Below are 27363 nucleotides of genomic sequence, written 5' to 3' on the forward strand. Positions count from 1 at the left end.
AGCACACATTCCTCTGAGGACTTTCTAACGAACCCATACATGCAGGAATGTGTGTTCTGAGTGTATGTGTCGCCATTGGCGCATTTTTTGTTGTCAGAATTGCAACTTCATGTTTGCTGGGTTCAGGCATAGCCCACTAAACAATTAATGTTTAAATTATGAATGTCTAGTCGGCCGTGGTTCAGGATTGTTTTAAAAGAGTGTGACGCAACAACTCCCTGTAGCGGCTGCGGATGGCGTTTGCGCACTTATGCCCCTGTGTGATTTTTGATTATTATCGCTTGAATAGTCCTTTCAGTTTGTGATTTTTTCTGAATCACCCCGTATATGTTACGGTAAAGGTGATAAATCGGTGGTAAGTCGTAATCGTCCCGGTAAGTTTGATAAATTCATTTCTTTTATCGGCGATTATGCATAATACTCAAGTGTCGTTGGTAGATTTTATGAATGCTGAAGAAATTATCATAGCCATTATACATAATTTCCTATGGTAAATTTGGTAAATACTTGAAATTTATCGCATTTACCAGTGATTGTGCAATTCGATAAATCTAAGGAAAATGCTATATCCGGGATGGATTAATACAAATGTAGGTGGACCACAATCAGATAAACCAAAATTTTAATTCGTTAAATCCAGAAAGATCGTTACACAGGGGTTGTTGTTATTGAACTAAATTTTTGCAGCAGAACTTTTAAATATTCATTACATCGAACTTTGTTATATCGGGGTATGATTGTCTTAATTATAAAATTTATTTTTAAATATGATACACACTTGTAAATGCAGACAAGAAGGCAAATTTTACAGGAATACAGGCTTTAGGTTTCTCTCTACTGTAGTGCGTTCTTATCTGTATAGATGGCGCGCCCTCCTCACGCTCCTGGTGATTGTAAAAAAAAAGAAAAATGCCAGTTGGAATTATACCACCGATTTGTATACACGTGTCATCCTCCTCGTTATGTTTCTTTCGTATATTAAATCGTTAAGTTTTCATTACGTTTTATGTCGTCACTACAAGCATTGGATCACTGGTGACCTATAGGACGCATCTGATTTTGGACATTGAAGTTAATTTCTCCATCGTTTAAATTTCGTTTTCGCGCCTTGTGCTTTCCGTTCGTACGCTCTTCAAAGATGAAACTTGTCTAATCTCCTAGTCTTTTGGATATACTATATATTTTTTTTTTTTTTCAAGCCAAGTCTACTCGTTTCTACCCAATATAGAGACGTTCCTGGAAATTCAAGGTGAGGAATAAACTTTCTACTCTTGATTTGCCGGTCTCCATACTTGCATTTGTCATGGCTCAACCTATTGCATCAGCTGAAGTTTCACGTGTTGCCTTTCGAGCCCCTCCGTTCTGGGAAGCAAATCCAGAGATTTGGTTTCTTCAAATTGAGTCACAATTCAAAACGGCAGGCATAACCGCCGATGAAACTAAATTTCACGCCGTTGTAGGAGCTCTTGATTGCAAAGTTTTGAACTATGTTTCTAATATCGTTCGCAATCCTCCCCAACAGCACATGTACGAGACTCTCAAAACTCGCGTGCTGGAGCAGTTTCAACAATCAGAATCTTCCAAATTGCGAATGTTACTCCAGGAGCTTCAACTAGGCGACAAACGCCCGTCCCAGCTTTTGCACGAAATGCAAACGTTAGCTGAGGGTAAAATGGAAAGTGACATTTTGAGAAATCTCTGGATGCAGAGATTACCTTTGCACTCCCAACAAATATTACAAGCTTCTAGTGAACCGTTAATTGGGTTAGCGAAAATAGCCGACAAAATATGTGAGGTTTCTAATGTGTCATCTAATACTTCAGCTGTGTCTCACACTTCAGAGTTTGATGATTTGAAAAACGAAATTGCTTCGCTACGGCAATCATTTGAAAGGCTTTCGCGATCTCCTAGACCATCTCGCGGTTATCGCAAACGATCTCAATCTCGTAGCCGAAATAAATTCGGCGATGCTTTGAAAAACGGAAGGCTTTGCTGGTACCATGAGCAGTTTGGAGAAAAAGCTCATAAATGTATTCCTCCATGTCAGTTTCAGGAAAACTAGTGGGCTCGTCTGTTTCGGCGACAGCTGACGAAAGCCTTCAAACAACGTAACGATAAATGTTCTCCCCGGCAACTTAGACATCTTGAATATATTAGTCAGTTTTCGACAGATTTACGATATTTGCCTGGGGATAGTAACGTCATAGCTGATGCTTTCTCAAGAATTTGTGAAATCCACACTCCTTGTACAATCGATTATGCAGAATTGGCACGGGCGCAGGCAGATGATGATGAATTGCATACCTTGCTTCAAAGTGAAACTGGGCTTCAGCTAAAACGCTTCGATATCTCAGGTGTTAATATCTACTGCGATGTGTCTACTGACGATATACGCCCGTATGTACCCGTTTCAATGCGACGTCTAGCGTTCGACTCTGTGCATAATCTGTCCCATCCTGGGATAAAAGCCACTCTAGGTATGGTACGCAAACGATTTATTTGGAAATCGATTGCGAGAGACTGCAAAGATTGGTGTCGTACTTGCATCGCTTGCCAGAAGTCGAAGGTTATCAAACATACCAAGTCTCCTTTAGGCTCTTTCCAGGTTCCTGATTCTCGTTTTGCACACGTTCATCTGGACATTGTCGGACCCTTGCCTCCCTCTAAAGGATACACGTATCTCTTGACGTGCGTTGATCGGTACACACGGTGGCCCGAAGCGGTACCAATGTCTAACCAAACCGCTGAAACTACAGCTGAGACATTCTTTTCTACCTGGGTGTGTCGGTTTGGCGTTCCTGAAAAGTTGACCACAGATCAAGGTCGTCCAGTTTGAGAGTGATCTATTTCGCTCTCTTGCACGGCTGTGCGGCATCGAAAAATCCCGCACCACTGCCTACAATCCAAAGTGTAACGGCCAGGTTGAGAGATTCCACCGCGATCTCAAAGCCTCTCTGATGTGTGTCCTCAAAGGTAACGAGCACTGGACAGAGGTTCTACCTACAGTCCTGTTGGGGTTACGTTCCAGCATCAAAGAAGACCTCCAAGTATCAACCGCTGAGTTGGTATACGGCACAGCCCTACGCCTTCCCGGTGAACTCTTTCGGCACTCGAATGAGCGAGACGTCCTACCTCGATATGACTTCTTGCAGAGACTGAGAGACCATTTCTCCCGTGTGAGACCAGTACCAACCTCTCATCACAATTCGTCTAAGCCCTTCGTCTCGACAGACTTGCTAACTTCTCCATCAGTATTCGTTCGACAAGACTGTGTACGCAAACCTCTACAACAACCATACACCGGACCATTTGAAGTTATTTCAAGAACTGATAAGTATTTTATGCTGAACATTAATGGCAATCATAAAAATGTATCCATAGATCGCCTTAAGCCATGTTTTATGTTAAATAATAATTTATGTGACACGTTCAAAAATCAGTACATTTCCAGGTCTGGCCGAAGAGTGCGATTTCGTATTGACCCTTCGAAATTAGCTATATGATTCGTAATTATGTATGGTGTATATATATATATATTGCAATTTTTTCTATTATTTGTATGATTATTATTCAAATTGTCTTCTCTTAAATGTTTCGTCTTCGACTGGAGGGGGAGTGCTGTAGTGCGTTCTTATCTGTATAGATGGCGCGCCCTCCTCACGCTCCTGGTGATTGTAAAAAAAAAGAAAAATGCCAGTTGGAATTATACCACCGATTTGTATACACGTGTCATCCTCCTCGTTATGTTTCTTTCGTATATTAAATCGTTAAGTTTTCATTACGTTTTATGTCGTCACTACAAGCATTGGATCACTACTATGCTTTAAATTGGAATAATCGAAAAAATAAAAGTCGTATTTCATATTACCCGAATATGTACTATACATATAAGGATTCCCATTTTCTCCTCATCACAATGACTAAATGAAATATATTCATAGATCATCACCTGACTGTCAATTGCCAACGTAAACAACATGGTGAAGAATAATGCTGACCAAAGTGATGACAGCGGTAACCGTGCTAATGCATCTGGATAAGTGACGAACGCAAGACCCTGGCCTAAATCAGTCATAAACGTACAAAGAAGACGTCAATCAAAAAGGTTTCGTGTAAGAGTAAGAAACAAAATGAAAGTTACTATAGTGGGGAAAAATATTGAGCATTAATAATTAATATATAAAAAAAAATTATTATAAATTATCTGAATACTAACCTCCTTTCGTAACTTTGGAAATATCCACTCCCATTTGGTGCGAGAGATTCCCGAGAACGCTCATAATGACCACACCAGCCATAATGCTAGTCATGAAATCCAAAATACTTATGAAAACAGCATCCCTAAAATTTAAACAAGTGAATTGTACGGATATCAATACGATATAAAGATAATACGAAAAGAAAAATTAATATTACAATTATAATATTCATTCGTAAAAAATTTATTTTATGATGTTTCAACCCGACAAAAAATTATAGTGAATACAGTCGAATCCCGTTATAACGTGCTCCAAGAGACCATAGAAATCACTTCGTTATAACGAAATTTTGTTACAAAGGAATTCCAGATTTTCTTACATTGTTCTTATGTCAACTTATCTGGGGGGATTGGAAAAGTTTCCGTTAAAACGAGATTTTCGCTATAACGGTATTCGTTAAAACGGGATTCGACTGCATTAAAAAAATTTATAACACTGTATAGGAATACAAAAAAATAACATTCTCGTGATCTCTCATGAAATTAAATGATATTAAAATGAAATAATATTAAATGATAATATTAATGATGATAGGTAACACACGCGCGAAAACAGGAGATGATTATATAGGTGAGTGTTTTTTAATCGCTGGTCCGGGGTGGGGGGGGGGGCCGGTGCCGGTCCGCAAAATTTTTCTTCCCAGTCTACGTAGCCGCTGCATAATTTAAAAAAGATGCAAAAAAATGAAATATCGTCTCCAAATTTGTTATTATTTCTGTCTTTGTCATCAGCGGGTCTGCAAATTATTCTTCATGTTTATTTATCTCTTGCCAGTCTGCAAATTATTTTACCATTTAATTATTTTTTTCCGAGATATCCAGAAAATCTTTCTTCTATTTGTTTAATTTTGCCGGTCAACAAATTATGAAACATATATTACGAAATTTTTTATTTTTTATTTTTTGTCGGCTAGCAGATTTTTTTCAAACACATTTATTTATTGATGGTCTGCAAATTATAAAACATATTTATTTTTTGCCTGTCCGCAAATTTTCAAGCGTACTTATTTTTCGCTGATCCGCAAAATTATCAAACATATTTTTTTTCTGTCCGCAAACTATCAAAAATATATTTTTGCCGGTCCGCAAATTTTCAAACATTTATTTCTTTGCCGGCCCTCAAAATTTCCAAACATATTTATTCCTTTCCGGTACCCAATTTATCAAACATATTTTTTTACTAGTCCGCAAATAGTTTCTCTAATTTTTGCCCGTGGGAAATGAAGAACACTGCTATATACAGAATGATTACTTAATTCCACTTGCCACATTTTACTGGCGAACCGTTGATCCTACAGGCATACTTCCAATTAGAAAAATTATCCAAATAACGTATATAGAACTCAGACACATCATTCATATTGCAAGGGTATATATAGCTGTTGAAATAAAAAAAAATAACTTTTCATACGGACGACCTGTCTTCAAAAACCCAATTAGAAAGTTGTTACCCTGTTTCCCTCAAGGCCAATAAAAAATTCCACGTTTTTAAGTGCAATGTTCACAGAGATATTTCAATTTCAAAATAGCCGGAAAGTTAGGAAAGAACAGAGTAAATCGGGGTAAAAACATTGTTTTTGTTAGTTTATGTTTTTCTTTCATAATTATCCTCAGATTTTTGAATTCAAATATCTCTGTGAATATTGCACTGAGAAACATGGATTTTTTCTGATATCCTCAGGAGAGACAGGTCCACAACTATTTATTCGGGTTCTTGAGAACAGATAAATTGAAAGATGACGTGATCTAATAAAGCTATTTGTTATCTCAATAACTATACGACCCCTTGCAACACGAATGACGTTTCTGAGTTCCACACGTTATTTGGATATTTTTGTAATTGCAAGTACGCTGATAGGATCGACGGTTCACCAGTAAAATGCAGCAAGAGGAATTAAGTAATCACCTTATATACTTTATATACAGCGTGTATTATAGGTGATGTTTTAATACGAGCCGGTTTTCACACATAACAAGCATAAAACACAATTAATAATCGTCATTCGTTACAAAAATATGTTATTGAATATCACTTAATATTATTTCCGTTGCACCATTCATACTTGTATATTGTGTTGCGGAAATCATTGTAGCTGCTCATCATTATCAGACATCCGAATCCTAAGCTCATTGTATACACCATCTGTTCCGCTGCAGCCCTCCAGACCTAATTATATGATTATATACGTACGTAATTGCTCATTTTACAAGAACATTGTTCATACTTATACCAATAATTTTGAATCGACCAAAAACAAATAATTTAATTTTTCCTTTTTGTCTACCATAGGCGGAGATAGACTTGAAAGTCTTGGGGGCCACGGTCATTATTGCTGGGGGGGGGGCACGATGATGATGGTTAATTCATATATACACGTGTACATTAGATCAGTCGACTCCACTTTTGAGGCTCGGGGGTGCCCCCATGCCCCCCGTATCTACGCCCATGTTGTCTACTCATATTTATTTATTTGTTTACACAAGAAATATAGACAATCTTTTTCACTGTAGTTATATAATTTGGAACTCCAAATTCGAAGAACAAGATTTTAATGGAAAGAATGTAGATCATAATTTTTGTGTGATAGTTATGAATGTAAAATCTGTTGAAAGTATTGAAAGAATGCAAAAATTAGAAATTATTTCTAGTTGTCACAGTCATAGACGACAGCATCAGGAGCTCTTTATGTTCATTAATGTATTGCAGCAAGAAACCCATCTTTTGAGGACACTCACGGGACGAAAAAATTTGTCCGTAAAAGAGGTGGGGGGGGCGGTAACCGTAACTTAGAGGGTCCTGTTGAGACTGTAAAATACAGTATAAACAATAAATGAAAGTTTATTATTTGAAAACAAAATGCACTGGCAATATTAGACGCATTTAAAGCAAGAAAGCGCATAATTATTGCAATGATGCCCAATTTAAAATTACAAAAGAAATACGGTAAAACCTCTCTTTAGCGGACACCGGTGGGACAATAAGTTCTTCCGTAAAAGAGGGGTGACCGTTAGTCAAGAGTTTGAAATGCGTACTTTTATTATATCAGGGCATATTATTATTTGGCCGTAATAGAGGGGGTGACCGCATCTGAGGAGGTGTCCGTTAACAGGAGATTCACTGTATTATACAAAGAAGTTTAACACTAACAAACTCCCTGGGAATAAATCACACATATCTCTCTTAGGAATACGCGAAGATCACGTTATTTAAAAAAAAGTGCATATATACTGAATTTATATCTTTTGGAAGAACTGATAAATCGATGTTTGGTGGGTTTTGCTGAGTATCCCAACTTCTTCAAATAGTATTTTAAGTTGCCAGGCTAAATCTGCTGCCTTTCGGTCATTGTGTTTACAAGAAAATGCATTTAATCCGCCCAGTACAGTACTCCAAAAACCGAATAGTTTTGACACTGCTACCCTGTGTGACTTTTCTTATCTTAACGATGTCGGAAATTTCGCTGGTATATGATCTATACTCTCACATTACTATCTGTAGGACCATAACATCCCGCCGATTCTGTCAAAAATTACCGTATTTGATGACATCAGTTTTTTTCTCTGAGCGATAGAAAGCTACGACTAGAGTTGGCTATATTAAGTAGCGTGGAATCATATGTAAAATATACGGACAACTGGCAAAAGGTGATTTTAGATCCCAAACTGACGTCAGAGTTGCCAAACATTAACAAACTTCAAGTCAAAATTTCATTCAAAAATAGACCAAATACTGAAACTTGTGCTGTTATCTAGTGAGAATAATTTGAACCACAATTACAACTATTAGTGTTCGTGCAGGGGGAACTCTAATATGGAACGAATAATGAAAAATGAGTCAATAATACGTAGTACCTGAGGGTGACCGTTAAGCAGGGGTTCGAAATACAACATTTAAATAAGCTTTTTGCCGGGAAATTTTTATTAGGCCGTAAAGCAGGGATGACCGTTAAAAGGGGTTTACTGTATTTTTTTTGATCGGAACTTATTGCTGTTTATTTTTCTTCTCTAAGCGTTGTGTGTTCGGAATATCGTTGTGTTACATACATACTACATTGAGATAGTTTGTAATATCTCTTCGTTGAGACAGAGTGGTTGTCCATGTTCTGGTTAGGAGATAGTTTGTTTTATGTATGCTCTGTCCAACTCCCAGAAATCCACTTGGGTTAATTTGAACACGGGATACTTCATTTGGTGATGAATAAATTTCAAAAACGTAGCATAAATTATATTGCTATATGACACGGACAATGCAAAAATTAAATTAGAATTTATGTATTTGATGTAATATTTTCTTTATTATTTTCATCCAACGTTGTTTACAATGTTTACAAAGTAATACGTATTTTCAATGCACCATAGTTCTCAGTCTATAGTTTTAGAGGCGTATAATCCGCACATGCCAATTTTTGATAGATATTTGGATATTTGTATAAAACGAATTAAATCATAACCGGATCGTTCGTAAAGTTGTATATATATAAAATATCGATCTTTTAACTTGCATATGCAGGATGAATACTATAGACAGCCCGAAAACAACACCACGTGATTCCTTGTTAAAAACTAATACCGGAAAGTTATTTCAGGTTTTTGATTTGACCAATGATTTCTGAGTTATAACGCTTTAAAAATTGATTACGCCACTCCGAAATCCTGCAAAACTCACCGAACGTACACCAAACGTATAACTTGGCTTTTTTGAAGCTCATAATTATGCTATTAACTCTTAGAGTAAATCAAGAAAGCTAAAGATGTGCAAACCAGTTTTTTTCTTTTGCCCTTTCCCTCAAATATTTGACTTAACAGTGAAGGAGAGAAAACGATCACCTTTCGGCAAAAAAGTGTTGTGATTTCGGCTAAATAAACTTTCCAAATAGATCAAATTTGGTTAAAACTTCACAAATCTGGTGGCAAATTTGCTAGTATAGTGGGCGAAGGTAACAAGGTTATAAAATCACTCTGCATGAAGAGAAAAAGCACCAATCATGAAAGACCGAACTTGCTTGGCTTCTAATGGGATTAAATAGTTTAGTTCAATTTCAAAAAGCTGCAACCCGCTGTGGGGGGGGGGGGGGGGTAGGACAAATTTACTTTTGTTAGGTGACACATAAGTGACTAGGCTAATGTCACTGATACGACACAAAACTTCAAAACGTAATTCTCAATATTTGTAAGATCCTGAAACGGGAAACACTTTTCCATAGTTTTTGACTAAGAATCACGTGGTATAGTTTCTGAACGGTCAATAGTATCTATCCATCTTGTATACGCCATCTGTAATTGAAAATATAGTTTTGTTTGTGGAATATTTTCGATAATTTATATTCACAATTGAAAACTCACTCTCTCAAAAAAAGCTGCAAAAATTACGCAGCGGTCAATTACCCGCATTTAAAAAAATGTATTCAAATATTTTTAACGTATAATCCATAAATTAGCGCGTATGCATGAAAATACTGTTTTGAAATCTCTAAAATATGTGGCTTTACACAAAATTTGCCAAATAAATTAAAGAAACATTTTCACTACAGAAAAGTGAATTCGAATCTCTTACCCGAATTTCAAGAAGATTTTCCCACTTTGGAATAAAGAAGTATTTTAAGCCTTCGACAGCACCTTCGAGCGTACATCCATAGATAACTAAAATTATAAGCACCACGTACGGGAAAGTCGCAGTAAAGTACACTACCTGTTAAATAGAAAAGAGTTGCGACTGTGTTTTATATAGTCCCTGAATGATTAATTTATTGTTCTTAAATACATTATGAATGCATATGATACCTTTCCTGAAGACTTGATCCCTTTGATCATACCGAGGCATACAATCACCCAGCATACAAAAAGTGTCAAAGTGAGATCCCATTTCAAAACACCTGGGTTTTCTATTCCATCCGTTAGTTGAAGCACATATCGTCTAATAAATAGAAAAGTACAAAAATAATTCATTTTTTATAAACCACAATTGAAAATAATTCATAAATTCAGCCAAATACAAATACAACGCCACAACAGGCAAAATGCCCAACGAGGTGGCTGATAAAAAAAATGCCCATAAAAATATGGATGTCATATATTTCAAAATTAATTAGCCAAAAATACATAATTTACTAAAAAAATATCCGTTTTTTAATAAACCGTAAATATGCAATTTTGACAAAATGTGGCAAAAGAGTAGGATATGTCAGCAAAGGATCAGGATCACAAGCTCTCCAATATGAAGAGCTATATGAGCTGTCCCAAACTGTTTGCCTGGCAGGTATCTCAGCAACCACCGACGTTAGAAACATACTTTCAGTTACGAAAAGTTTTCAAATAATGTGCGGTTGCTCAAAATGTTTTGAATTTTCCAAGGGGTTTATATTTAAAAGAATGGAAAAACTAACTTTTAATGTAGTTCTTTATGATAAAATTTCTCCTATTAGTAAAATGTTAATGCTTCTCTGAGAAGTCATTTACAAAATAGGGCATATTTTTGAATGAAATGCGTTAAAAGATGGACATTGACATCGAAGTTTTCAGTATTGTCACCAATGGTTCAGGGGTGTGGTTCACAAATTGTGAAACGTAAGTTAAATTCAAAGTGGTGAAAAATACCGTAATTTTTGAGAAATTAAATTGTTATTTATTGTGAATAAATAACTAAAATTGTTCATAGTTGATAAGGTTTTCGCGGCCATCATTTGATGAAAATTGTTCAGTTCATTACATTTGAGTACAGTCCCTGACAGCTTCTGAGGAAATGAGATTTGCCAACACAATGATAAGTTGCCAAAGCGCAGTGAATTTTCCGGCGGTGAATTGCTGGCGGTGAATTTTCCGGCGGTGAATTGCTGGCGGTGAATTTTCCGGACACGGATAGCTTCGCATGTGTGTGTATCTGGTTCAAAGGTCATTTTCATTCAAAAGCCAAAGATAAAAACATTGATGAAAGGAAATTAAAAAATTGTGCTTTAATTAAATTTTCTTTGTGAGGGAAGCTATTACATTTATTAATAACCCTTTAAATCAGCGGTTCTCAACCGGTGTTGCCCTTGGGGCTCCGAGTGCACTTCCCAGGGGCTCCGCAGGTGCTCGTGGAAAATAAAATAAACCAGTAAATTTGATAAATAGAAAAAGGGACCTAAAGGGTTCCACAATATAAATTATATACTAAAAAGAGCTCCTCGATTCAAACAGGGCTCTGCCATGGAAATTATGCACTGAAAAGGGCTCCACGAGTCAGAAAAGGTTAAGAACCGCTGCTTTAGAGAAAAGCTCCCTCCGACACCACAACCTTACCAATGGATACCGGTGTCCCTCTTCGAAGCTGTCGATTATTATCTGTGTATAAATGACTCATGGTCCATCCTATCCATCCATCTTGGAAATTTTTATCACTTCGATCATAACCCACCACCTGCGTTCTTCCAATGCAGCTCCGACACCCGGTAGCCTATAACTTGACATTAGGTATTTATTTGGAGTAAAAATTTGATTTTTCAAGTACACACCAGCGGTTCCTGAATAATTTCAGTCGTAGACTCCCCCATCGAAATTATTTGCGTTTGATATGAGCCCTCCGGAAATCTTGGTGTCCGCCATGGATCTTCATTTGCAGCAGCAGAAATGCTACTAAACTGCTTGAAACTACAGCCATGTTACAGCGAGAATGCTATCGAACAATGGACGATATTCCAACGAGCAGTAGTAAATATGATCCGATAGAAATGCCGTCTACTGGACTGCAAAAGAACTAAAACAACGTTTCATACTCCCATCCAAAATATATTATCGTAAGTACAATTTTCATCAAATCATAACGATATTACTGCCACAGTCAATCAACAATGCAACGGCACTTTTACGGGTAAATTTATATTTCAAATTTTTTATTTCAAGTAATTAATGTATATTATATTTATTTATTTAAAATAAAACATTAGCTTTTACTGGAAAGTCTAGAATTAGCCGTAGTTCTCGCAAGGGAACCAACTACTGAACTAGATTTAAAGGTGATATTAAAAATGAATAAAGAACGTTTATAGCATCGCTAGGTCACGGGAATTTTTTGGACAGGAAGAAAAATAATGACTCAAAAAACAGCCGATAGGTAGCCCTGGTACGAGCGACTTCGGTGGAAATATGCAAATGAGACGGTTATAACAACTTGCGCTCCTAATCCCCAACCACTTCACTGTTGTAAACTGTGTATGTGGAACTGCTGCACTCAGCCGTTGCAGGATTTGTGACTCACCTGCAATGCGTTATCTTTCTGTGGTGGTGGTGATGTGGAGCACATACTGCTGTAAGGAACGATTTGGAGGCATTTTGTTCGCTATTTGCTTATCTTTTCTTTGACTTGTGTACATCAGCGCTACCTATCGGCTGTGTTTTGAGTTATTTTTTCCCCGTCTTAAAAAAATTCCCGTGAGCTAGCGATGGTAAACCCCGCAAACCGTTTTTTATTTCGGTTATTTTTCCGGTTTCTATGAATTTTTATAGTTTCTACTTTTTGCCAACCGTGTACATGGACATATCTTCATAAGAATAAATTATAGTTCCCTGAAGTCAGAATTTAAAAATACTTTCAAAGCGCAGGATATACACTTACTCCCAGAACTGTTCAGATGCAGTCTGATATTTGATAGTTGTGTTACCTCCCACGGACAAACACAGTTTCTGCAGAACAGCTGAAGTGTAATTCGGGAATACTGCAGAGACATTGTCTTTTCCATTGGACTCTTCATAATTAGTGTATGCGGAAGTGTTAGTTCCATCAGGAATCGAGAGCATCGTCTTTCCATTGCAATCTGCCTTCAACAAGAATGAAGAAAAAAAGGAAGAGGGACCAGAGCGCGAATAGGTTAAAAATATGAACTTCGTGATCATAGATGATAAATAGATAATCATAGATGATAAATAGATAATCATAGATGATAAATAGATAATCATAGATGATAAATAGATAATCATAGATGATAAATAGATAATCATAGATGATAAATAGATAATCATAGATCATAAATAGATAATCATAGATGATAGATAATCACAGATGATAGATAATCACAGATGATAAATAGATAATCATAGATGATAGATAGATAATCATAGATGATAGATAATCATAGATGATAAATAGATAATCATAGATGATAAATAGATAATCATAGATGACAAAATAGATAATCATAGATGATAAATAGATAATCATAGATGATAAATAGATAATCATAGATGACAAAATAGATAATCATAGATGACAAAATAGATAATCATAGATGATAAATAGATAATCACAAATGATAGATAATCACAGATGATAGATAATCACAGATGATAAATAGATAATCATAGATGATAGATAATCATAGATGATAGATAATCATAGATGATAAATAGATAATCATAGATGATAAATAGATAATCATAGATGATAAATAGATAATCATAGATGAGATAACATATATCATAGATGACCATATACAAGGTAGTAAGGAAAGTTACGCTAAGCTACATTTTACTGCCAAACCGTTGATCCTAGAAGCACATTTTAAATTGGAAAAAAGTATCTAAATAACGGTTGAACTCTCTCTCTCTCTCTCTATCCATGTTGAAAGGGGGTTGTATAGTTATTAAAATAAATATGGAAATTAACTTTTTATACAAGTACCCTGTCCCTCGAAAACCCAATTTAAAAACTGTTGCCCTGTCTCTCCTGATGCCAACAAACAAATTTTCCCGTTTCCAAGTGCGATATTCACGGAGATATTTGAATTCAAAAATTGGAGAAAAGTTGGGAAAGGACAGCATGTGAACTAACTGAAAACGCTTCTTTCTCTCGTTTATTTCATTCTTTCCCAACTCTACTCCGATTTTTGAATTCAAACATTTCAGCGGATATTGCACTGAAAAACGTGGAATTTTTTTGCGTTGGCCTCAGGCGAGACAGCGCAACAACTTGCTGATTGGGTTTTTGAGGACACAGTGCACGTATAAAAAGTTAATTTTTGTATATTTTAATAACTATACAACCCCTTGCAATGACGTATCTGAGGTCTACACAAGTTTATTTGGATACTTTTTCTTATTGGAAGTATTTCTCTAGGATCAACGGTTCTCTATTAAAATGCAGCTTAGCGAGTTTCCTTACTACCCTGATCTTATCGCATAGTGCAGGGGTTCTTAACTTCCAAACTTGGGTCGCAGGGGCTTCCGAGATGGGTCGTATAAACCCACTTACATATGAGTGTTATTCAGTTTTGTGTCATGACGGAAACTTTAATCGCAATCTTTCGAAAATGAATCGTACAAATCTACTTTCAGCTAGATATGCTTGAGCTATGGGTCACCGTTCAAACTCGATTCGAAAGGGCTTCTGAAACGGGTCGTACAAACTCTCTTAAGGCCAGGAATTCTTGAGCTATGTGTCACCACCGAAAATTGATTCGCAGTGGCACTCGAGATGGATCGTATAAATCCACCTACAGCAGAGTATTCTCCGGCCATTGGTCACGATGAAAATTATTTTATTCCAAAATGGGTCGTGAAAATCTTTTAGTCAGGGATTCTTGAGCTATGGGTCACGATCAAAATTTTATTCTAAAATGGGTCGTGGAAATCTTTTAGTCATGGATTCTTGAGCTATGGGTCACGATGAAAATTTTTATTCCAAAATGGGTCGTGAAAATCTTTTAGCCAGGAATTCTTGAGCTATATGGGTGACGACACAAATTTGATTCGCAGGGGTTTACTGGCTAAACTATTCGCGAATCCGCTTACAGCCTGTTATAAATGTACTTGTTGCGTTACTGGTTTCACTCATTTCGAAAAACAAGCAGTCCAATGGGTCGTGAAGATGATATTGTTAATTTTGGGTCGTGGCTAGGAACGGTTAAGAACCCCGGCATAGTGGCTTTAAAGGTCAGCTGAGTTTCAAAAAAAGAATAACTGTTGCGTATTTCTAGACTGTCATGTTAATGTATGATTCCAAATAGAAATTTTACAAAATCGTAGACAAAGTTTCCTCATACCTGTCGACCATGGCTGACGTAGCATGTCTCATCAGCTCCCCACCAATCATGGCACTCTTTCCAAGGTACCTCTCGCCGGAATGATAAGCCGATATAGTAGAGGGTATACGTCATGATTACGTTATAATAGATGCACACCAGCACGCACATGACCACCATAGAGATCCCCACACCTGTATCGAAAACGCAGAATCTAGAACATCTTAATCGTACCCAATGCGAGTTTTTCAGGAGACAGGATGGGCGAGACGTCCTGGACACATTTTAAAAGCTAGTAACAAATCAACCAATTGACATAAGAAGGTGGTGTGGTTTGCACCAAAATAATTATCAAGGTGTCGTGTTTATTTAAAATATAGTAAAACCTCTCTTAACGGACACCCTTTAGATATGGTCATTTCTATTTCGCGGTGACATAATAATTTCCCCGCGTGTAATAAAAGTATGCATTACAAACCTTGATCACAACGGTCACCCCCTCTTTTGCGGATGATTTTTTTTGTCCCATCGGTGTCCTCTAAAGAGAGGTTTTACTGTGAATGATAAACAGAATTCATTATGAGCTCCCTTTTTAACTCAAGCTACATCTAAACGAGTGAAAAGGTGCCCATATTGAAACAGGTGTTTTTTATGTGTAACGCAAATCTTAACCCTTAAGGCGGCAATTAGAGATCAATAAATCTCCTTTCAAAATGCCATATATTTTTTAATGAAGTAGGATTTCTTCCGATTTTAAGCAGGTTCAAGCTAAGGGGTGGAGGAAAAAGTTTTTCTTTGGGAAATCAACTTTTTACTAAATATCTGGGTTTGTCAGTGATAAAATAAGATGCTTTTATGAAGATGGAGATATCTCGTCAATGCCGCTAAAAGAGTCAGTAAATATTGATTGTGCAATGTTTGTGTAGCATTTCGTGTATGTCGAGTTTTTTTTCGCGATGCAGCGACATCTGCAATGAAATTTTGAATTTTTTTTATTATTTATTTTTAAAAAAAATTCACCGCTTTCATAAGTTAAAATATTAATGAAGTTAAAATATATTAGTGTGAAATAAGTTAAAAATTATTTCACATATAATAAAGTCATCATAACATGAAATTAAAGAGAAATGTTACTAGTATTTTGTCAGTTATTATATTGTCGAGTGGTTATAGTGACGGACTCGCGATGCGAGGATCCGGGTTCGAACCCCACAGTGGTGGTCGGCTGAAGTTGGTTTTCTGTGGTTCCCAACTTCAAGGCGCAAATGCGAGCCGATCTCCCCGTTAAAAAGTCTCGCCACAGAGAGCAACAGTCCTACAACGATAAATCACTCAATCATAACACTTCATTCATAGTTAGAAAAACTAGTGACAGATGGCAGCACTACACATAACAAGCATTACAGAAAAACAACAAAACTTCACGTGTGGCGTTGTATTTGTTTGTATATTTATGTAGATCTCGCTGTATACAAATCTTTACGGACCTTTCAGCTCTAGATTAACGTATCAATATCAGAAAAAACAGATGTATAATCGCATTAATTAACGAAGGTTCCGACGATCCTATGGTACCAAAGGGCATCTTGAACTTATACGCTGACGATGTCATTTTAATTTCAACCGACAGGAAGCTCTTGAAGGCGCCAAGTAACCTCGACGAGCTGATCACAAATGTCGAAAGATGGAACGCATACAATAATGCCAAGTTGAATGTGAACAAAAGTGTGATGATATAGCTCACACGCCGAGATATCCCATCACACACGAAGATGACCATTGGGCTTCAAGATATCGAGCCACCGACTCAAACTACTGTAAGTACCTGGGTGTAATCCTGGATGAAAACTCAACTTCAGGCATACCAAGAACAAAATCAAAGAGGTTCGGATCTTCATTGAGACTCTGCTATCCGAAGTCCAAACTCAGTTTGAGGAACAAAGTTTTGATGTACGAACAAATCATTCGCCCAGTGTTAACACATGGTGCCCCAGCTTGGGCTTTCGCATCTAAGAGCAACATGTACAAATTACAACGATTTCAGAATCGCGTCCTCTGGCACTTCACTGGAGTACCACCTCACCGATCTGCGCAAATATTTGAGATGGCGTCGTCCATGTATTCCATAGATATGATATATATATCTATGGATAATATTATATTGTCTATGATGTATTCCCACATATCAAGAAACTAGCTCGAAATACTTCGGAAAACAAGAAAGGTCGTGTCACCAACATATGAGAGATATCTCCAATTATGATGCTCGCGAGTTTCTGAGAGACATCTAAGACCTAAAAACACATACTCCATACAAAATATACGTCCAAATTTTGAAAAATGTGTGTGTGCGCTTGTGCACATATACACATATATATATACATTTTTGTAAATATTCTATTATTCATTAGTTCATCTTTCAAGACAATGTTTTAGGCAGTCTCACGAACGAAGACATCAAATATGTAACGAACTGGTGGATAAGGCAATTTCCCGCAACAAAATGGATTTTTATTTTCTCTTTTTTTCCCTTCAAATATTGCCACTTTACGTCAATGTTATATCACCATTAAGTAGAAAATATCCAGGGGTTAAAATTTTTGAGGGATTATATTAATAAAATGAGGTACCGCGAATGCTATTACACGATAAAAATAAATTATTGTCAACATTAAAAAAATATGGGGTGTTCCTCTCCAAGGAAACGCACTGTGTTTATGATTTACATATATTTGAATGGCATAAAATCGTCATCTATTGTTTGCCAACTTACTATTATTGTTGAAGAATGTACAGCAATATGTCTCCTCCACACATGGTATTTCCCTCCAAAATTCAAAGGGTAAAAAAAAAAAAGGGCCCTTGCTTGGCGTGTCAAGAAATAGGAGACGTGTACCTTTGAGCCATTCTTCTGGTTATTACAGAAACTTCGTACACGAGTAAAAATCGAATGTTTAGGAGTTGCTTAGAAGCACCTATGTCGAAACGATCTCAAAATATAAAATTCGTTTGCTTGAAAAAAATATAAGAAAACAACGTTGTTTGAGTGCAAAATTGCCAAATAACGGGATGATCTGTGAACCTTTCGTAACAAGACAATCATCTTATCTATAATCAAGTTCATTCCACACACTGCTGTTTTACACTGTCAAAGGCCCTTAATGCAGCACTGATGCGTTCTTCAAGTTCATTGTTTATAAAACACCATTGCTGAAAACACTGAATGAACTTAAATAACGTATTAGAACTGTTAACAGTTGAGAAATTGAAGAATTAAGAACCATTGAGAGTGTAAAACTGCGAAGTATGGGAATGAACTAGATTTCCAATTAGAAGTTTGTCGTATTACGAAAGATTCACACATCGAACATGCGTAACTTAACAAAAAATTTGTAACGCTTTTCTTTATTTTCACGTATCATTGGTTATATTAAGCGCAATAGTTTCGAAAATATAAAATTTTAAAAACTCGTCTTTCATTTATGCTATTGCCAACCTTGTATTTTTGTGCAAGCTGCACCTTTTTATGCCAGTTGGTTGATTTTTAATTGATTCTTGAAATGCGTCTAGGACTTCTCGTCTGTCTTGTATATTTATACAGGGTGTCCTGTAAGTGCCAAGGTGGCCTTTATCTCATCAGCGGTTTGTCGTAGAGTTATGGCTTTAGTTAAAAAAAAATGCTCAAAAATGTGTCTACAATAACTCTGTACGGGTTGTGAGAGTGAAAATACAGCGTGTCACAATATAAAACGATCTACATATTTTTATACTGTCTCCCTGTCCTCGAGTTTCCAACTAGAAAGTTATGGCCGTGTCTTTTCCGAGTCCAACAAAAGATATCCAAGACAACAAAGAGATGTTTTAAGTGCAATATACGCCGAGATATTTGAATTCAACAACCGAAGAAAAGTTCGAAAAAAGACAGTATAAACGAGGGAAAGGAGCGTTGCCCGCTAGATTTTTTTTTGCTGTTATTTCACAACGTTTCTCAGATTTTTTGAATATTTCAGTGAATATTGCAGTTGAAAACATGGGACTTTTTCTGTTGAGCTCAGAAAAGACAGGGCGATAACTTTCTAATTGGAAGTTAGAGGACAAAGGGACCGTATAAAAAATTATATTTTTTTATTTTGTGACACACTGTATTCTCATTCTGAAAACTGGTACAGGGTAATTTTTGAAAGCCCTTTGAGTGTTTTTTAAATTAGAATCATAACTCTACGACAGACGGTTGATGAGACAATGGCCGCATTAGCACATACAGGACTCCTTGTATATGAAAAAGCAAAGATTGTCTCACCTTTAGCCAGAGGAAAACATTTCATTGCACCCAATGGACCAGCTCCAGCGAACTGTCCAATGGCTAATTCCATAAAAAATAGCGGTTTGCCCACGAGCACTAGCAGAACAGCGTACGCTACCAAAAATGCACCTTTCATAGAAAAAAAGACAAGATTTGTTATGAGAAGAAACATTTATTTTCTCTCTAATCATTACAGTAGTAGTGTTATTTTACAGTGCATAATTTCTTTTGCAGAAACTGATATGCTATTTTATTATTATTATAAAGGCTATTCCACCAAACACCAGCCCTGGTAATTACGCTGTATTGCAATTTACTTTAAGACCAGTCATGGCCCTGGCTCTGTCCCTTAGGGGATATAAGCCATTTACCTCGAAGGGTTGAGCTACGCCGATATTATATTGCAATTTACTGTCATTAATGAGTTACCTTGGAGATAAAGGCGCCATCTATCGGTGGTCGCCTCAAGCTCGTTAGGAAAATTATATTCTCCCCTGGGTTTGAACCCGGGACCGTGATGGCAACCTGCACGGTGGTAGACGATATATATTATTATAAAGGCTGGACTAATCTCCGAAAATTTACATATACGGTTGAGCATGTAACTTAAAATAATAGTTACCCGAATCAATATTTCACTTGACCTAAAAATATTGTCACTGGATTTACTTGAGTACATATTTCATATTCATACATGGCTATTATGAATACGAAAAACTGCGTTTAGCTAGGACACCTGCTGTCTCCTATTGAGTAAAAACGAAACTATCAGTTATGATTCTTAAAATAAAATTATTGTTGGTTTTTAGGTATCCGACTACTTCTGTGTCGTTAGTTTTCTTTAAAATGGTACTGGAGTGAACTTTAATAGCATTTTATAGTAAAAACTGTCCCAAAAATGATGAAAATAATATGACTACCTAAATGCCATTTTCTATGAAAAAGTCATTTTTATGTCAAATTTTAAGCAAAATTCTGGTGATATTCCCAACACGATTGCAAAAATTTCTATGAATAGAATGTTTTGTTATTTTCACAGTACATTCAGCTAGTAATGGTTGCAGGTTGTGAAATAAATTTAAAAAAAATTATATGATATACTCATAAGTTACACTCAAATCTATTGATGTAGAAGAAATTTCCAAAAATGTACACGTACATTTCGTCTATAAAACGCTGTAATTAGACAAATATTTGATGGACTGGTTCTAGTGAGTGAGGACCTTTATCTTCTGAAGAGTTCAGGAAGGCAGGCGATAACTTTTTAATGAAATAGTTGAGATTCAGATTGAAAGCACATCATGTGTTCATGAGAATCCCCAATATCCTTCTCAAATATGTGACTATCATTTCGATCATTTTCTTAGAATTCTGATTGCACAGTCAATGAGTTGTATTTAATCCACGCTCTTGTCTCACCTACTGTAGATCCTCGGATACAAGAGATTTTGTCATTACAACGGAATTTCGATCATGTCGAATCTTTTTATGGGCATCTTTTTCTCAGCCACCTCGTTGGGTATTTTGCCTGTTGTGGCGTTGTATTTGTATTTGTATTAATTTGTACGCCAATTTTCAGAATTAAAACGAAACTCATAGAAATGGAATTTCATAGGTTGTGGTTTTTTGCATTGATTTCTCAAAATTGCGTTATAGCGAAAACGTGTACAACGAGATGAGTTAAAGCGAGGGATGCCTATATTTAAATTCGGTTAGCGCGAAAATATTTATATTTTGCATGTAATAGCATTGTGAATTATTTATCATGGTCGAGCCAAATCTGGAATTACCATTTATTTCCGCTATGGCGAATGTGTGCGGAAATGTATTCAACATTGCACCATAAGTCACGCAATGATGCAGACAATGGCCAGATACAAGAAGACGGAGAAGTTGCGTATCACATGAAAGAAGACGGAATAAAATATCCAGGTATTGTGAGAAAATTGTGACTTCCCAACAATCGATGCCCGTGTTTTACGATCTTCAATAAAAAAAGCACGAGCGCGACAGTAGAAACAAAATACACGGATAATAAATTTCTAACAAAAGAAGCCGTTTTAGTGATACCTCCGCCATTCTGGTAAGCTAGGTACGGAAACCTCCAAACGTTCCCAATGCCGACTGCAAGACCAATACACGACAACAGAAACTCAGCCTTGTTTCCCCATTGTTCACGAGCTTTAACTTCGACATTCTGGTGGGTTTCGGCTCCATTTCCTAGCTTGTGAGTTGATTCTTTTCCATTTTCCAAATTCCCCTGTTGGAGATAAAGACCACACAGATTTGAATCATACAAAAAACCTCAAAATTTAATAAGTATTAATAAAACTTGATTAAAACGGATTTTTGTTTTTTAAGAACGAAACTTTTTTAATACTATTGTGAACATCTCTTGAGCCCAGTGTTATCCGAAAAAATAATTTTGAAGAGTGATTTCACTCCTCTCAAGAATTTTAAGGGTTGAAATGAAAAACACGCAGAAAACAACTCTATTGCAAAAAATTACTTAAAATTTGAAGGAGTATTTCCACTCCTAGAATGAAATTTTGGGGAGTAAAATTGAATTTTGATTCGTGAATCACGCATATAGGTGCGCATTGGCGAACACTGCTTGAGCCTTATTTCAAAGAAAATCATTATACATTGAAGATAAAGTCCATGTCATGTTTTGAAAATTAATGAAAAAAAATCAACCAAACGACATAAAAAGATTACGGTTTGCATAAAAACATTTATCGTGGTGGGTTTTTTTTTTGATGAATTTAAAAAGAAAAATCAAAATTCCGTTCATTATATCACAAAAAAATTGGCTCTGTATCATAAAGAAAACTCAATATATGGTATTACACACATTACCCAATGTGTATGTATTTAAATCATCAAATGTGGCATTAATAGTACAGATGGCGTAATGCAGGGATCTTCGACCGATGGCCCCGTGGATGGAATGGAGGGAGGCAGGGGCTCCGAGCTTTTTGCTGCGTCCCGCCAGAAATACTTCTCAACTTCTTTTAACAACGTATAAACAAACAAAACGCATTAGGTGCTGTAAGGCCACAGAGAGTTAGTAAAAATATCCATACTGGGAAAATAGTACCTACTTTTTTATAGAAAAAGACTAAATTCCAAAGAAAAGAAGAATCGTTGAGAATAATTTCAGAATTGTCAAGGGTAATAATTTTGGAAGGGCAAAGGAATTCATTTGAAACTAAATCAAAATTCAAATTTAATGAAAGAAATATACAAATTGAGGGTACATAACTAAAAGTGTTCCATAATTTGGTACCCTGTTCAAATAACCAAGAATACCACGGTACGACTTGTGACCCGCGGGCTTCATGGAAAGTTCATTTGGCTCGCAATGTCTGTATGGTTGAAGACCCCCCCTGGCGTAATGGATTAATGATTTGCTATTCAAAAATAAGCTGTTTTGTTAATTAGCATGCTTATTTGTTGTTGCTAAAGCCGACGACCCGGGTTCAAACCCCACCGTCACCACAATGGTGTTCGGCTGAAGTTGGTTTTCTGTGGTTCTCAAATTCGAGGCGCGAATGCATTCTGATCTCCCCTTTAAAAAGTCTCGCTACAGAGAGCAACAGGCCTACACATCGATGGGTGGGGGGAGGTTTCCGATTTGCTGACTTTTAATGACAAGGGGGGGGGTTTGGATAATGCTTACGTCATCAACCACCCTTTTATGAAAATATGAAATATTTTTAATGGCATCTTACTCGGTGCGCCAAAAACGAGAAAACCCTTTCGATAGTTTGTGGGCACTTGAAGTGACACCCCCCATATTGATAGGTGCCCTAAAGAGCCACTTTAGTGATCTCTAAATGTTTCGCGGGTCCAAGTCCTTTGGAAATGTGTCCGGGCCGCTTAAGTGCTCTGGAACGCATCACTTAAATAATAATGAGAGAATGTGTCGCGGGTAACTTGAGTGATGTAGAACCGCAGTGGGGGCCACTTAAGTGTTCTAAAACTACGTCACATGTCACTCAAGGGATCTCTAAATGTGTCACGGATCGCTTAAGTGTTCTGAAACTGTGTCCCGGGTCATTTAAGTGATCTGAAAATATGCCACGGGCCGCTTTAATGTTTTGGGATTGTACCACGGGACACTTAAGCGATCTGTAAATGTGCCACTTAGTTCATTTTTACAAAATTAGTTTTGAAGAGAGCAGGCCGCATCAGATAACCCCCAGGACCATATTTGGTCCGCGGGCCAAGGGCCTTTATGTGATTTATTATTATATGGCTTAGAGGGTGGGTCGCAATGAATTTATTAAAGATAAATTTTGAGTTCATAGCCTTCAAATATCACTGAAATTAACAGAAATTGATTATATTAACATATAAACGTATTTTCTTCCGCAACTTCAATTACAAAAAATTATTTTTTTGCATTAAAAAATAAATAAAATTACATAAGGCTGGAGTCAGGGGACATGTACTTGAATGGTTCAAAACTTATTATTTACATAGACACCAAGCTGTTACTATAAATAAGGAAATTAGTGATTGCCACGAAACCAAAAAAGGTGTTCCCCAAGGATCAGTGTTGGGTCCCACATTATTCTTAATTTATATAAAGCACCTGAACGGACAGCTAATCTCATATGCAGACGATACAGCATTATATATAGAAGATAACGATATAACAAATCTTTTAATGAAAACTGAAAATGACCTTAGAAATATCAATCAGTGGATGACAAAAAATAAACTTAAACTAAACATTAGTAAAACAAAATATCAATGCATAAAAACACGAAGCATTCATCATGACACTGAAATTCACGTTAAAATCCATAGCTGTCACCCACAGGAACAACATAACTGTAATTGTGAACTCATAGAAAGAGTTTACGAGTATGAATATCTAGGAATAATCATTCAAGATGACCTAAAATGGAGTGCTCATTGCAACAAACTTGTCAAAAAACTTAGATTACACACAGTCCTGATATATAGATTGAAGTACCTAATAGATGCAGACTTTCTAAAAGATATCTTCTATGCTTGGGTGTTCTCTATAATAACCTATGGCTTATGTGCTTGGGGAAGTGCATACCAAACCAACATTGAAAAGCTAAGCAACATATATAATAAAATAAGAAGTATGATAATGGACACATATCGTGAAAACAATAATAATATAAATAGCTATATTTTTAACATCAGAAAGCTATATATTTACAGAATGATTAACTTCTTAACAAGAAACAACGGATAGTTACAGAGAAAAACAAATAGAACCTCGGTAAGACATAAAAACGAATATCAAACACCAAAAACTAAAAAATATCTCTGCCAGAAAAGTTTCTCTTTCAATGCACCTAAAATAAGGAATTTTTTCTAATCGGAGTACCAAACAACTAACAACACTAACAAAAAGTATGAAATATATCAATATGTAAAAACGTCTGAAATAATGAAAATGATATTTTCCTAGCATTATGAAATGTTTTGATTGCTCTATTTCATTTTGACATGTCCTGCCAATAGCATATCTATACAGACACTATTACATAAATTATGTCTTGCACACTGAATCACCTACAATATGTATAATTCTTGAATTTTTTGCGAAACCTTCACAATTGTGAAATTACAATCGTCTATTTCATATTTTTTTTCTCTGATAAATTTTATCCCATTGCTTTATGTCTTCATGCAAATAGAAAACCTAATAACATTGTAATGTACTTTGGTTCAAATTGGTGGCTATACAAATAGAAATATTCAAAGGAAGAGAGATAAGGGAAGAAAAAAAAAATATATACGTGTGTATATGTATGTGTATATATGTATGTGTATATATGTATATATGTGGGTATGTGTATGTGTATATATGTGTGTATGTGTATATATGTATATACATACAAATACAAATACAACACCATAACAGGCAAAATGCCCAACGAGGTGGCTGATAAAAAGATGCCCATAAAAATATGGTTGTCATATGTTTCAAAAATACAGCAACCCAATTAAAAATGCAATTAACACAAATTACAAACAATATATACACATGATAAAATATTATACAATGCCCATAAAGAATACTTATGGTTGTCTTATTCTAAGAATGGATAGCTTCCCGATTTACCCCAACATGTTCATCGTATTTCTTTTTAAACGTGTCAATTGTGTTACAATTTACTACCTCCGGGGGTAAGCTATTCCATTTATTAACAACCCTATTGGAGAAAAATTCCCTGCGACACCATAACCTTGCATTGTCCCTCACCAATCGATACTGGTGTCCCCTTGTAAAAGCAGTCGATTGGCGGTGTACTAAAAGTTCATGGTCCATCCTATCCATCCCATTGAAAATTTTGAACACTTCGATCATATCTCCTCGACACCTGCGTTCATCCAATGTAAACATATTCAAAAAATGAAGTCTTTCTTCATAACTCAAGCCCTGTGTGCCAGTAAGGACACGCGTAGCTCTTCTCTGCACCCCTTCAACCAAGTCTATGTCCCTCTGTAGGTATGGTCTCCAAAACCTTACAGCATACTCCAGTCCAGGACGAACTAAGCCTCGAAAAAGCGGAAGAATGACTTTAGGAGAACGCGAAGAGACCTTTTTGAAAATGAGACCAAGCATTCTATTCGATTTTTTGACAACCGCTGAACAATGTTCAGAAAACTTAAGTCGCTCGTCAATGAGAATTCCCAAATCGGTGACCCTAGTTGCATCCGGGATAGTGACACCATTCAACTCGTAAGAGAACCGTGGGTTGTTCGAACCAAAATGAGCGACCATGCACTTATCTACGCTAAACGTCATGCTCCATTCATTTGCCCATGCTGCAATCTTGTTTAAGTTTGTCTGGAGCAACTCCCTATCGCTTTCATTCCCGATTACCCCCATTATTTTCACATCATCTGCGAATTTGCTAGTAATTCCATCGATACCCTGATCGAGTTTATCGATAAAAAGTGAAAAAAGTATGGGGCCAAGGACACTTCCCTGAGGAACTCCACTTGTGACGTCTGTCCAACCAGAGAATTCCCCGTTCACCATAACTCGTTGCGACCTATCTCTTAACCACGATTCTATCCAATTCAGCAAGTTGCCCCCTATTCCAATCTCGTGTAAACGCTTCAAGAGTTTGCCATGTTGGACCCGATCGAATGCCTTCTGGAAATCAAGGTAAACCACGTCGACATTTCTGCTCTTACCCAAAGCCTTAGTCACGTAATCATAGAAGCAAAGGAGGTTAGTTACACATGACTTCCCCTTCCTGAACCCATGCTGATTATCCGACAATACATTATTCTCGTCTATCCACTTCACAAACTGCCTTTTGATGATAATTTCCAAAATTTTCGAGAGGGAGCTCGTCAAACTCACTGGACGATAATTAGACACAACTTCTCTACTACCCTTCTTAAATATAGGAACAACGTTAGCCAGTTTCCAATCTCTCGGGACGATACCCTCAGCAACACTACTCCTGTATATCTGTGCGACTGGCCCCAACAATTCATTAGCACCTTCCCTGAGAACCCTGGGATAGATATCATCTGGTCCTGGTGCTTTGCTTGCACATACATTTCTTAGAAGATTTAGGACCTCCACGTCTTCCACTTGAATATCGTTGAGCGTTTTATTACCCCATGCAACACCCGTATATCGAATATCATTATCTCCATTAAAAACCGACGCGAAAAAGTCATTGAAAGCACTACACATGCCTACATTGCTCTCTACTTTTGAGCCTCCTATCGAGAGGGGGCCAACTGTCCCCTTACATCCATTATTGACGTATCGAAAAAATGATTTTGGGTCAGAG

At 36.6% G+C, this 27363-nt stretch overlaps 1 protein-coding gene across 1 annotated transcript in view; it reads right to left on the bottom strand.

Annotated features, from left to right (window-relative positions):
* The window catches only part of LOC149089412 (sodium- and chloride-dependent glycine transporter 2-like), a 46849-nt gene that overhangs the window by 12822 nt on the left and 6664 nt on the right, over nt 1-27363 (bottom strand). Inside the window, exons 2-10 of the mRNA XM_089238315.1 lie at nt 21623-21812; nt 19550-19681; nt 15271-15443; nt 12849-13051; nt 10040-10172; nt 9813-9947; nt 6322-6425; nt 4217-4341; nt 3950-4062 (exon numbers count right to left, since the gene is read on the bottom strand). Of these exons, the coding sequence (XP_089094441.1) occupies nt 3950-4062; nt 4217-4341; nt 6322-6425; nt 9813-9947; nt 10040-10172; nt 12849-13051; nt 15271-15443; nt 19550-19681; nt 21623-21812 (1308 nt within the window). The remainder of the gene's footprint in view (nt 1-3949; nt 4063-4216; nt 4342-6321; nt 6426-9812; nt 9948-10039; nt 10173-12848; nt 13052-15270; nt 15444-19549; nt 19682-21622; nt 21813-27363) is intronic.

This window comes from Pholcus phalangioides, unplaced genomic scaffold (assembly GCF_987345545.1).
Source record: "Pholcus phalangioides strain wild (caught in Gottingen) unplaced genomic scaffold, Ppha-v1.0 ptg000002l_1, whole genome shotgun sequence".
NCBI classification, from domain to species: Eukaryota; Metazoa; Arthropoda; class Arachnida; order Araneae; family Pholcidae; genus Pholcus; species Pholcus phalangioides.